The 14,559-nt window shown below is 35.9% G+C and overlaps 1 protein-coding gene and 2 long non-coding RNA genes across 4 annotated transcripts in view; 1 reads left to right on the forward strand and 2 right to left on the reverse strand.

Annotated features, from left to right (window-relative positions):
• LOC110460660 (polycystic kidney disease protein 1-like 3) overlaps positions 1-433 on the reverse strand; it is a 3,362-nt gene extending 2,929 nt beyond the window's left edge. The window contains exon 1 of the mRNA XM_021513699.1: positions 425-433. Within this exon, the coding sequence (XP_021369374.1) occupies positions 425-433 (9 nt within the window). The remainder of the gene's footprint in view (positions 1-424) is intronic.
• Positions 434-1,060: 627 nt separating this feature from the next.
• LOC110460639 lies at positions 1,061-3,399 on the reverse strand. Its single transcript, XR_002464040.1, has 3 exons — positions 3,318-3,399; positions 1,458-1,638; positions 1,061-1,180 (listed from the first exon to the last, which is right to left on the reverse strand). It is a non-coding gene; the product is annotated as an uncharacterized LOC110460639 (long non-coding RNA).
• A 9,791-nt stretch (positions 3,400-13,190) lies between these two features.
• Positions 13,191-14,559, forward strand: part of LOC110460630 — a 6,502-nt gene continuing 5,133 nt past the window's right edge. Inside the window, exons 1-2 of one of the 2 annotated variants that reach the window (XR_002464037.1) lie at positions 13,191-13,295; positions 13,401-13,506. This is a non-coding gene — a long non-coding RNA (uncharacterized LOC110460630). The remainder of the gene's footprint in view (positions 13,296-13,400; positions 13,507-14,559) is intronic. The other variant, XR_002464038.1, reaches the window with a different exon arrangement.

The following is a 14,559-nucleotide window of genomic DNA, read 5'->3' on the forward strand; positions in this document are numbered from 1 at the left end:
TTTGTTTGTTTGTTTGATTTTGTTTAACGTCCTATTAACAGCTAAGGTCATTTAAGGACGGCCTCCCCTGTGTGCAAGATGCATGCGTGTAGTGTATGTGTGTGTATTTTGGGAGGCTGCGATATGTTCGTGTTTGTCTCCTTGTGATAGCGCGGAACTGATGCCGACTTTATAGTGCTACCCCACTGAAACATACTGCCGAAGACACCCAGCAGGACGCCCCACCCGGTCACATTATACTGACAACGGGCGAACCAGTCGTAAAAGACAGCTACTGTTGGATCCTCCAGCAGAACTGTAAATTTGCTTTTGTGACTTTTACATCGCGAAAACATCGACCAAAGTAAAACGTCTTCTGCACTCTATGTCAAATATGAAACTGTTATATAGTGTCATCACTACATAAATTCTTTAAGTGTCTTACTTTTTTCATACCTCACTTTTGGTCTTAGTGTTGTACGTGTGCCTAGGTTAGAAAAGCGATGGAGTCTGTACCAGGCTCGGACATACAATTGGCTAACCCATTGTCAGTATTATGTGACATGTTGGAATGCTGTTCTGGGTGCCTTCGACATGGTATTTCAGTCAGGTAGCACTTTAAATGTCGACAAAAGATCGAAAGAGGCAATTGAACCAAGATACAGACTTTTGCATACAATACCCACATACACACATACATTACACACATCAAGGTAAGCACACCAACTAACCCTGTCTCCTGCATACACACATGCAAGCACGCGTAAACTTCACACATGGCGGCACGTCCTTAAATGACCATAGCTATTAATAGGACGTTAAACAAAATGAAACCAAACCAAACGTCCCTCAATAAATATAGCTGTTAATGAAATTTTAATATCAGTAAAACCAAACAAATCATCGACTTAATACGACGTGCTGCTAAGAGAAAATAGATCTGAAATATTTACTGCAACAGAATTTCTTTCTGAAATAATGTTAACATAATCGCATAATCACTCTGGAGACCAGTTATTTGAAAATCTTACCTCTGGTGGGTATCTTTTAAGTATTTTGTTGATGAATATTTGACCCTTCTCTGATTTCACAAAAGGACAGTCAGAATACCAGCGTGCATGTTCGACCCAGGGATCGTCATTATACTCCCAATTACAAAGTGCACCATTACAGAAGAAGCACTTCACACTATCTTTATCCCCTTAAATGCAAAAACATGCGATTAACTAGTTTAAATCTTTTTAATAAAAACTTTATTTTATACTTACAGGTGATGTTTATAAACTTAGTGATCAAATATAGCAAAAATGTTTTCCAATGTGTAAAATTAATCTAATAAATATAAGTATATATTAAGAATAATAGTTGTCCTGTAATCCGATGCGTACACGCTACGGCTAGATGCTAATAGCCGAACCGGCAGATGTCATACAGACCTACGTTGGGCATCAATCGAATAATTAAATATGCTTACTTACCTGTATAAAAAAACCCTGCCTCAGCGAGGATATCCCAAAGCCTTATCCGGGTTTTGGGGAAATAACTGAATGTATGTTCCCTCCTACTCAGTTCAGAGTAGTAAGGGTAGCGGGGAGTCGTTGACATCTTTATGTCAGATTAATGATTGATGTTGCCTTTGTAGACACGGTTTGACTGAAACTGTAAAGTGTCGAACGTTAACATGTAGATATAGACAAATTTACACGCGTACATTAAGTTTTATATCGGCCTCTCTTTCGATTTTCTTCTTGGTATTGAACAGGATCTTTCTAATTGTCATATTGATATGAACGACGATACCTGCAAAGTTGCAAAGGAAAAAAAATCATACCGGCAGATTATTTTGGGAGCTTACGTATTGGTACCCCGACTGTGTGCCAACGGTGACAGCTATAATGACATAACATCGACGTATTAGCCGACGTAAAACAAAAAGGTACAATCCGTTACTCAAAAAAAAAGGAATTTATAAATTAATAAATAAAATAAAATAAAAATAACACCACAAACCAAAACAGAAATTAAGTTTTTAAATAATATATACAGTTGTATGACCGCACAACGCACCAAAAATAGCGTGCATTCACCGTTCATACATCGTTCACACACCGTCCGCACATCGTCCACACATGGTGCGCACAACTGTGCGATTTAACAATCGTTCGCCCCGTTGTGCGCTTCTCTCCGCACATCTGTGCGATTTGGTATAATTTGTAGATCAAAATTACGGAATGACAAAAATACCGAAGGCTCGTATGCGATAATGTACACTTTGAATATATCTGTAATTTCTCATCACAATAATCAAGATGATACAATTTCACAATGCTGACACAGAAAGCTGATATGCGATACCGTATGACCGTAATGAATAGTATTTGTTATTTGCATTCGTTTGCCTATAGCTCCCATTCACCTGGATTTCACACCCCCGGCCTTACCCGACGAATTACGTAAGTGCCCCAGGCGAGGGGAAAACTACGGTCCAGGTACATGTACAAAGTGGTTATGTTTACCTGTATACGGGATTGTGTTGTAATTTTACATGTGTCGATTAAGTTTGTTTAAAAACACCGAAAACACAATTTCTAAATATAAAAATGTATAGACAGAAAAATAAGTTTATAGATGTAGCTAGAATATAAAAACATACGTAAAAATCAAGTTTATATGTTTAAACACAAAACCGTATAAATTGTTAAGGCATTCCTCAATTTACACAAACCACGATTGTTATCGCACAACGTTCGTCCATTGTGCGCACAAATGTGCGCAAGCAATGATCGTCCGGCTTTTTATCGTTTGCCCATCGTGAACACACCGTTCACACACCGTGCACACTTCGTGCGCACACCGCACATCGTGTAACGTTGTGCGATCCCACAACTGTAATAAAATTGATTGAAATCGAAAAAATGGAATATTTTACAGCATAAATATCCAAAACTAATATCTTTATTTCCAAAAATTACCAATAATCTTTATAATTAAAGCTGGCGTCTAAAAACACTTCCTCCCTACCCATTTCCTGAAATACGTCGACACTTTCCCAAATGACACAGTATTTTCCTATTCGTTATGCGGAAGTGTCCGCCATATATCTGTCATTGAATACCTTGTCTCTAGGTAATACCAATTTGCGAACATGAGATTCACTGAGAACTATTGCAACAAGGCATCATAAGTGATACAAATCACATCACATACACATGCAATCTAACACATGTGTAATAAACGTAATAGAGCTTTTACTTTCCATTATTTTACTCCTCATTTAAACGTGCAATTGTTTGGGTGTAAATTGTGTTCACGTTTCAATAAAACATTAAAAAACATACTGTTATATAGGCGAAGTACAGGCCGCAAGGAAATACTACGCGATGACGGTAAGCTTTTGTAGTAAGGATATGTACATTATCCCAATCATCCACCACGAAGCAAACTTAACAGGGCCTTAAAAGAAAACAAATTTTATTATTTGAAAACATTGTTTCCAGCACTATCCATCTATATAACACTTGTAATTTGAAGAGCAAAATAACAAAAAGTGTTCGCGAATATCATATTCTTTAAAGTATACCAATATTAAATAAATCAAATGAAAAATATGCCAATATCATATTATATATACCCGTTTATTGTGCCTATGTCCTAACTGATAACATGCACGAACAATAGGAGAGAAAAATAAATTATCTGACCCTCAACCCGTTCTCATTATAAAATCTCTTGCAATTTTACTGGAATACTTTACAACTGGAATATGCGCTTTGAAGATTGAAACGTTAAGAATGAGTTCAAATATTTGTATATTGCAGCGAGAGGGCTCTCACATGAACATGTTACCAGATCCGACATGCTTCTTGTATTTACTTTTCCTGCACGTAGTTCATAATAATTATTATAATTACTCAACAGAAGAGGACAATAATTAAGGTAAAAAACTTTACATGGGAAATGTTGTCAGCTAAACCAGTGTTGGAATACTTACCTTGAATACTGCTCTGATGGTTTTCCATGTGGTATTCCATTTTTAAGTCGTTTCGCTTGAGTGGTTATTAAGTAGTTAGGTGAAAAAACGATGATACAGAACCCAGAATTTCCTGATTAAATGAAAAGGTTGTCTGTTTCAAAAACAAAAACGATATGTAAATAAACTAAAATATCAAAAATTATGTAGAAACATGTCTGTTTGTGCTGGTATAATAACACAATGGTATAGCTAGTGTTTTTTCTGTACTGATAAGCTTACCGTGTCTGTCTGTATGTCTGTTTATGCACTAACTTGTAATTGGTCAAGGTGCTGTATTAATGCCTATTAATTTAAAATGTGTCAAGGTACGACAAAATATAGGGAAATAAAAATGTTTTTGTTACAGGTAGATTGTAGAGGTATACGGTAGATACACACAGTTGAGTACATACATACGATACTACTAGACCTATCGAGCGGTCGGTGATATAAATAAACTGAGAAGAGTAACAACTGTTTCATTTGAAATTCCTTTAGTGCATGGAAGTTATATGAAAACTCGTGCGGAATTCGGGTTTTTGTCTGTGTCTTCTGTTTAGGAACATTTGAAGGTCATCTGCCCTCATTGAAACACTTGGGATCTATACAATTTCACATAATACGAGGTATGTACATACAATACATGTATTCCTACCCAGCAGTCTGTGATATGAATTAGGTCGTATTAATTAACTGTGATGAATTAACAATTGTATATAAGTTTAAGTGATTTGCCCTTTTTTGTTAGATACGTTCCAAATATTTTTAATACACAAAATGGTTTTGAGGCTTTCCTGCATAGAATTGCAATGTTGTTTTCAAACTTAAGGCTATTGTCTAGATCTACACCCAAGAGGTTAACACAATTTTTACATTTATTTTTTTCATAACCAATGTTAAAAGATGTAATAAGTTCACTACTTTTTCTCCTTAATGCATATAGCCTGAAACTTCTCAGGATTAGCCTCCTATCATTTTCTGTGAACCAGTTTATTGAAATTTGGATTTCATCATTGGAAATTTCTTTTCTGCTTATATGCGACAAAGAATTATCATCTGCATAATTACAGAGGCTACTGTTTTTAACAAATTGGAAGATGTCTTTTAAAAATACATTACAAAGTAGCGGTCCAACAATTGACCTTTGTGGCATCAGCTGATCCACTGCTGGCTGTAACTGAGGTAGCTGCTGATCAGTCAGAATGCAGGCTCATCTAGTCCATAGGTTCTCGGCTTTTCAGCAACAGACCACGAAGAAGCCAGTCAATCGCCTCGGACACATCCATGAGTATGGCACTTTTTAAACTGGTTATTGTCCAAGGCCTGACGCCGGTCCACAAAAAGTCTCAGCAGAACAGACTGAGCATCTTAAAATTCTTTTTGAAAGTAGATCCTATTATAGATGGAAATGATTGCCTACAGGATCTCTTAGATGACCTTGTGCCAATAGACATTGACGAAATACTGTAGTCCTACAATCACAGACAAACACCTTTTAGATGAGATTAGAATTACTGTGTGTCAGAACAGACGAGTGAGTGGGTACCACGAGCAAAATCGGGGGTTGGGTTCTTTTTTGTCGGTTTTTTTTTGTGTGTCAAATATCAAGCAGACTTATAGCACTGTTGGTTATGACAGTATTAACTAGCAAAAAACGTAAAATATCCTCAAAGGATATATAGCAGTCGCATAGGTTTCATTAACATTGGTTACCGTTCAAAGAGAGATGACCCGTAAATAATATAAGTTGCATTCTGATACCGAATGCGATAATTGAAACTGTTTTTATATCGTTCCTAGAGACAACATGCGTAAGTTTAGAATGCTGTTATGAAGTTAAACAAGTCGTGTATAAACATTCTAAGTGACTCGAGATTCTTGGTTTCTACTCACGCCACATACACAAAGTCACGTTGTTAACGCATTTTGGATTCATAATGAATTACAAAGAATATGAACCAGGTTTTGGTTTTAGAGGGCAAACAGGTCGAAGCATTGTAATACATTTTACAGAAAAAGTGACGGTTTGACGGCACATGACCAAGAATATGGTTACGTTTAGCCGTTGACACACCGGGATCAGTTTAGATTGTCATGAATATATTATGTTTAATTTGACGTATGATTTACAATATATCGTGTAGTATCATTTTCGGTAAGCTTCATGATAATCGAAAAATGGTCGAATTACATTTGGTCGAATTACAGTTGGTCGGACACTGCTGTCCGCGATGACACACTAAATCCCTAGTAAATAGTGCCAAACACAGAGCATTACAGTGTTTCTTTTATAGGTTATTCACTTACTTGTATGGTAGTTCATTATATGATCATGTCGGACACTCGAGTTCAGTTTTCAAGCTGGTCAGAGTGACGATCGGATATCTCAACGGAGGCAGCCATTTTCTCTAAATTTTGTGACCTAACGCTGATTGGCTTTTTAATATGACGTCACAAGATGACTACTTTTGATTTTTACACGTTGGCAGAAATTGTTAGTGATCCGTTTGTTCGTCGACATAGGATTCACTTGTTATATAAAGGAAACTAAACCGGAAGACGGATCATAAGATGAATTATACCAAATACAAAGTTAGCTGAATTCTCAATAGCTTTTTGGGGTGGAAAAAACAACAGCGTGTTAATCAGCCCTTTTTATTTTAATCATCTTTGATCCAAAAGTACTAAGAATGATACCATTAGATACCATTATAATTATTTGAAACTTGCCAATTATTTTGGTTGAGGTGGCCTAGTGATTAAGGCGTTCGACGTCTACGATAACTAGCTCTCCATAGTTGTTAGTAGGACGTAAAGCACAAAGTTTAGATGAGGATGACGCTGAAGAAAATTCGTAACCAGTAGCTACCTGCACAGTTTAATTAAATATATTCAGCAGTACTTTTACACCAAATCCACCTACCAATGATAAAGACCATGCTTGCGTAGATTCTATATTTACAAAAGGTATATTATTAGACACACGTCGTTGTGAGTGTCATGTGAAATATATTTTCCTCATGCAATCATACTGTAGGAGATATAGAACCTAAACCGAAAGTACGACACCAGGACCCGTGAATAGATACAACTAATCTATGACATATCTGACCTGCTTTTAAAATTAGTAACTAATACCTGTATACGTGTACCTGTACATGATTGTACCAACAACAATAACGACAGGTCTGTGCGCTGGAGTGTGACGATTAACATGATTATGTACTTCCATAGTCATTTGTTCCAATATGAAGATAAAAGATTAAATGTCGGATCATCAAAACATTGAAGGTATTTAAGGTATGGATTTATCGTTTCATATTTTATTGACAAAAAGTTATTGCAACAGTATAAACTTTTTGTTGTAATTTTCGGAGAGATTTGCTGTTTAATTAAAACGCCTAAACAGAGCTACAAACCAGTTACAAAATACTACAACGGTCAAGTTCGCGGTTGAAATAGTCGGCTATGAAATCAACTGAAGCACGCTTAACACAACCTTGATGTACCACAACAAAGGGCTAAAATATTGTAACCCATCATATATATATAATTGATCGTTGAATAAATTTCACCAGACTGGTTTATCCTGAAGTTTGTTTAATACGCTATAGCAATAATATTACTAAGTAATTGTCAAAAAAACAGTAAACTGTTATGTTTGCTGCCAAATAGTATATGAAGTCAGCTTAAGCCTTTATCTACGATGGCCGATAGCAGCCGACACAAAACAACTACAATATAAGACATTTGTGTACATGTACATTTTTTAAAAACTGTACATGTACACAATACAACTACAATATTGGACATTTGTGTACATGTACACTTTTTAAAAACTATACATGTACACAATACAACTACAATATTGGACATTTATGTACATGTACACTTTTTAAAAACTGTACATGTACACAATACAACTACAAGTGCTATTAACATTCCTTAACGGTTCGGGTCAACTTGATATTTCACACGTGCCTGATGCGGCGGTGAATTTAAAGACCAAACGACAAGGAAAGGGAATATGTTCATAAATCAGCGAAGAGGCGATAGAGGTCACCACACAGTGTTGCTACATAGACTGTACAAAATATTTCACTAGTTGATGCTTGAAGGCGACTTAATATCATCACCTGAAAATGGATATACTAGAAAAGTTTGACATGAGTAATTATCAAGTGTTTAATTTTCTTAATATTTTCTTTGTATGTTGATTGGTCTTATTTCCTATTTTTAATTTGAAAGAAATGTAACAGACATAAACCATCGTTATACGCATATCTATGTGGGCTTTACCTAATGTATGGATTGGAGTCATAAAGTAGAACGTTGCCTTGTTCAGTGTGAATAGTTGATTGCTAAAGTCAAATATAATATAATACTTACTGTAACAAAAGTTGTATGTAGATTGTTCTGAGAGAAATAACTAGTGTTTTATACCAAGGCAATAGCCTCCAAACTTGTGAATATGTCACATGGAACACTTTAAATTACGTATTTGGGGTTATTGAGTTAAAATTATAATTCTATATACAAATTAAGTAACTACATGTTTTTGTTTTGTCTCCAACCATTACTCCAAAATTCACATACAAATTATATGATATTTGGTATACCTCTGATTTGTGACCGTCTAGTACTGTTTGACTTCTGGGGAATCTAGTAATGTCCTTGTCGTTTATTAGCCGCCGTATCAGACACGTGTGAAATATCAAGTTGATCCGAACCGTTAAGGAATGTTAATAGCACTTGTAGTTGTATTGTGTACATGTACAGTTTTTAAAAAGTGTACATGTACATAAATGTCTTATATTGTAGTTGTATTGTGTACATGTACAGTTTTTAAAAAGTGTACATGTACATAAATGTCTTATATTGTAGTTGTTTTGTGTCGGCTGCTATCGGCCATCGTATTTATCACATTCACGTTCCCTCCATATTCGGAGAAAGAATGTTGTATCCCATAGCATGAAACATGTATCACAATGGTCGACTAATGTGGGAACCCATACAGAATAAAAAAAAAATCTGTGTCCTTTGGTTAGCGGACAATAAAGAACAAAAACCGATCTGCTGCACCCAGTTGAAACATCATGGATCTATATGTAGATATATCTTTTTTTTCTCACTTCTTTTCGACGACGTCTCACTAGGCACGGGCTTCACATGCCTTGTGGACCGTATATACGAGTTCAGAAGGCTTGGGACTAGCAAAAGTGCACTGCTTATGGCACCAATGGGCTTTCGCATGTATTTTGTTTTGATCATTTTTTTTTATCTTCAACAATGTTTTCCGTAAAACACACTCGGTGCATTACACATTTTCGTTGCCGTTTAAATGACTCATGTTACTTCCTGATATCAAGTATCGCGGTTTCGGGATATTACTTCCGTATTACGATTACCAAGAAACAGATCGAACACTACAAGGAAAAAATTACAAACGACTTTTGTTGTATTGGATATATATACATGTGTAATATCTACTTCTATGGGCCGGTTAAAAATTCGTAAAATAGATTGATAAACTTTACCTGTCTTTATAACTACATGTAGAGCAGCAAAAGCAAAATTTCTTAATTTGCTTAATTCTTATTTAATTTTAACTTAATTTCCGTGCCGTTGTGCGCTAAATTTAGATATCATTTTCAGAAGTCTATTTATTTAGAAGAAAATTACTCAGGATTTCCTTTGACGCAAAAATATGTTAACAATGTATAATTTTCTACTGATATGGATAGTTTATCCCCCAACATTAGCCAAAATTTTCCTTTCAAGGTACAGTTACACCCGTTCGTGAAAATTATTTATGAAAAATGAACAAGTATTTTTTTAATTGATCCTATGATGAAAGATACAATTAGGTACAACACGGGTTATGTTAATACCGTTCCTATATCATGATTTATGAGTGTTTGTATGTACACAAACAGATTCATATATTTATTTAATTAAATGTTGTAAAACAACAGGATTATTCAAAATATGGAGACAAATTTAGTAAAAACTTATTTTTTGTAAATATGCTGATTTGTGTTCATGTTAATTGAACGTTGTATGCGCTCACAGAAATGGCTGGTGGTTCTTTACATACACTGTTTTATAATAATCGTTAGGGTAAAGTGGTGCTAGTACATGTATTCATATGTAAATGCATCCTGTGTGTTAGATATATGAGTGGCCTGGCATAATGCCGTTGGTTGTAACAAAAATAGACCCATGCAATGTTTCGTCTGATAAGCTCATCACAATGGAATTACATGATTGCTAAATATAACATTGAGTCATGTGTTTAGTTCCTTGAATCAGAGGTATATTTATTTCAATATCCTACCTCATATATTTATTAAAATAGATCCATGCAATGCGTCTTCTGTTAAGCTTACTATCGGAAATAATTGATCGCTAAATATAACGTAGAGTCACGTTTATTTAAATAGTCTACCTAATAATCATCTAATCATAGATACACGCATTGTTTCGTCTTTACAAATGTTATTTGTTTAAGCTTATTAGAGGAAATACCTGATTGCTAAATATAACGTTGGGTCACGTTCTTCATTGAATCAGGGTGGATAGTCGACTACGGCAGGGAAAACTCAAACAAGGTGCACTAAGTTCACATGATTTTATAAATACTTCGATGATATCAGGTAGTTTCATACAGAGTCTTCTCGGAATCAAACACTCTATTTCACATTGCTCCACTAATATATCTCCATCAGAATAAGGTGTAATTCGCATGATAGTGTACGAGCACGAGGTATAAACCAATGTGGAGGTCTCTCTAATTGGCCTACATCGGCTGCTCACGGCTCACGAATCTTTTATTATGAATTGTCACGTTACTATTGTAACCCAGTGCACTTTGTACATATAATATATATACACGTACATGCACGTAGCCTCCCTTGACATTGTCCTGTGTTGTTATGTTATGTAAATGTCTAGCACTGACCTGGACTTCGGACAGTACGCAATGCAACAAATTACATAAATAGTTTGATTGACTGGAAACAGATATTGCACGCTTCATTTTCCCGCCTGTTCTTCCTTACTAACTTCCTGTTAAGCTGACCAACCCGATATTGAGTTAAACATATTTTATTTGCATCAAAATATACATTGGGATTGGGCACAAGTTTTCTAACTTATATAAAGCCCTTTGATTAAGCATAAAAATAAATTAAATGTGGACAATATTTTTCGACACCGACGGCAGAAGTTTACACTATACACTTTTCAAAAACTTTCATCTTGAACTATTGTCCAATCAAATCCCGTGCCTTGATTTGCTTCCTCCTTGTCGTTCCATTCGTTCTTGAATATCCGTTTCTCTTCTGCCGTCAGCATCGAACAATATTGAATACCAGAACATTTAATACAAAAATACAATCTGATTTTTATTATTACTATTCGTTTATCTATTTAAATAATAAAGAGATATCAAAATCTATTAGAGTCTGAAATATATTGCTGGGTGCTTTGACATATTTTAATGTTGTCTACTAAAGATAAATTATTACTACAATGTAATAGTAACTGCAGGTCTAGCGGGATGAATCCATTCAATTCACGGTACAATTATTTAGTCTGCATAATTATAACAAACAAAGAAGAAGTGGTATGAATCTTCAATGGGATGACCGCACTGACAGTGACGGTAGACAATTAAATTAGATTGGAATAGATCATCATTTAAAGTACAAGATCTATTTCTCAGTCTGGCTTGCAATATATTGGATTTCCGATTTCCGATCAAGTAATAATTTGAAACTTTTGTCATGCTGCATCATCAATAAGGGGTGGTATAGTATTGGAGGTGTCAGAAGTCTTTAAAAGTCTGCGGACAATTTTCCAAAACATTCTAGGGTTCGAACCAGAATAACGATCTAAAATGCCATGTATGTCCCCAAAGATAATTTCTTTAGTGCGTTTTTTGAGATTGTTAACATGATTACGTTGTTTTCTAAAATTAGATAGGCTAACTATAGAACGGTTAGATTAAAAAAAAAAAAAAAAAAAAAAAAAAAAAAAAAAGTCGGTCTATTTTCCTAATTTATCGTCGTAAGTCAGAATTGAACCAAGGATTGTCATTAGATCGAATCGTTACAATGTTTGTAGGTATGCACTCCCCATCTATTTCTAGATATTTGTCTGTAAAATGTTCACTGTCGTCCGGAGAGTGCGCAGTCGAAAACAAATCTAACCAGTCAGTATCGTCTAGTCTATTATTAAAAAGTTCATAATTAGCCTCACTGTAACATCTTAGTTTTCCTTCATACGTCCTCGGAATAACAGTCCCAACAGTCAGTTCTACAGTCGTCGCTCTGTGGTCAACCCGATATGTGAGTCAGTATGTGTCTGGCTCGCGAGGGCGACACATCCCCTATTTGTCGCAAAGACGTGTCACTTTCTCTTTGATCTAGCTATGGTATAACCAACTTATTTTACACAGTTTTACTAATATCATATGGTATTAGTGAGGCTCCTCCCCTATACTGAATACAATAGAATTCTCCATTCTCATTGGTCAGCCTATGAAATTTTACAGTGGCCAATTAGTGAATGTTAATAGGATATCGACACCGTGGGAAATAACTAAAAATACAAATACAGGAAGTTCAAACTCATTTTATTAAGCAACATTGTTGCAAACAATTCAACAAATTTCGCCTTTACGGACAGGTTTCACGCTCGATCTTTTTTCCATTTTGTAAGTTAAAGTCTTAGCATAAACTGGTATAATTTTTGTATCTCCTTACTTCCAACGGGATCCGGGAAGCGGCTTTTAACGGGCATTTCCTATTTCTCTGGCTCATCGTTGATCGCCGAAAGTAAATAATTGTCAAATATTCCGAAATCAGCAGGAGTTAAGTCTTTTAACACAGTTTCCGTGCGGTTTTCTGGATCACTTTCAATGCGAGTCATCGACTGAGACAAATGGATATCGTCCAGGTCGTCAAAGTCGACGTCTGCCAAACTTGGCCTTGAGTTTGAGACGAAGTCCGACATGTTGCAAACTTTTTTTTATAATGACCAAATGATCTCTTAAAATTGTTACTTGACACTTTATGCGACAAGTCGGTTACATCATAGGCCTCGCAATCTGTCAGTTATCGTACTCGAGGGGCGGAGCTTACATCTCTCGCGCTACGCGCTCGAGAAGTAGCTCCGCCCGTCTCGTACAATGATATAACCAATACTGAGCTAGTATACATCTAGATGAGATTCTTACACATCCTTACAGAAATCGGAGAGTAATAGAAGGGAAGACCAGATAGTCTGGTAAGCAGAGTGGGTGAGTGCGTGTTCTACTTTCGGTTTCTATGTACATAATGTATAGTGTCCGCGTTATAGTCTGTTTCATTATTCAGGGTGTAAGAGTGTGTTTGTTTGTTTACAGGTTTTTATTACAAGTACGGAATAAAGAACCAAACTCGAAACGTCTTATCGTTAATTGATTACGACCCTGTGTGACACTGTAATACCTGCACTGTTGGCGTTAACACGTAAGCTATTTTAGTTGTACCTCCTACATTCAATGCCTACAAATGTTTTATGTAGGTTCCATATTTTTGGATATAATGTCTGTTTATATTGTCGGATAACTCAACACATTACGGATATATGTCATTTTTATACGCCCGTCAAATTTGACGGGAGTATTATGGTATGGCGTTGTCCGTCCGTCCGTCCGGCGTAAACTTTTGTTTGTCCGCCAATCTCCTCCTACATTTTTCGACCGATCTCTCTTGAAACTTGATATACATTATAATCATGATTAAAAGAATTTTGATTCGCCTTTTTTGCAAAAGTTATTGCCCTTTGTTCATTTCAGTTTTTGATTTTTTTGTCCGGAGATTTTCTCCTACATTTTTTGTAGCACTCTTAGAATGATGCAGATCTTATTTCAATGTAAGTATATAACACTATATGGCATTCAACGGGCGTATATTGTTCCGCCCCGTGGTACTCTTGTTTCTCTAATGTTGCCTTTTGATACATAGTATATGTAGCTTATCTGTACCTTATCGTGAATATCGCAAGACTACTATAGGGATTGAACGGCGTTTTTTAAAATTTCATGCCCTTGTAACAGCCACTTCTTTTCCCCCTTTGATTTGTTTGTGGGTGGAGGAGGGGAAGGGGGATAGGAAGATTTTTTGCAAACAGATGCTTTCCCCTTCGGAATTGATTTTTAAAGGAGGGGGAAATATTGGCTGGCTGACTCTTCCCCTGTTGGTATTAGGTTTTAAGGGGGAAACTATCAGCTATTATCTAGGGGACACTATAGGCTAGCTGATTCCTTTCCTCCATCTGTATTAGCTTATATGGAAAAACTATTCCTTAGCTAAATCTGTATGCCTTCTGGGTTAGTTCAAGTTCTTTAAACATGGGAGACTATTGGCTAGCTGAATATTTTCCCCTTTTTATTTGTTCATAGGGAGGAAACTATTGGCTAGCTCATCCCTTTCCCCTCCCTGTATTTGTTCATAGAGGGAAAACTATTGGCTAACTCATTCTTTCCCCCTCTGTATTTGTTAATAGGGGGGGGGGGGGGG

This window comes from Mizuhopecten yessoensis, unplaced genomic scaffold (assembly GCF_002113885.1).
Source record: "Mizuhopecten yessoensis strain PY_sf001 unplaced genomic scaffold, ASM211388v2 scaffold10447, whole genome shotgun sequence".
Taxonomy (NCBI): Eukaryota; Metazoa; Mollusca; class Bivalvia; order Pectinida; family Pectinidae; genus Mizuhopecten; species Mizuhopecten yessoensis.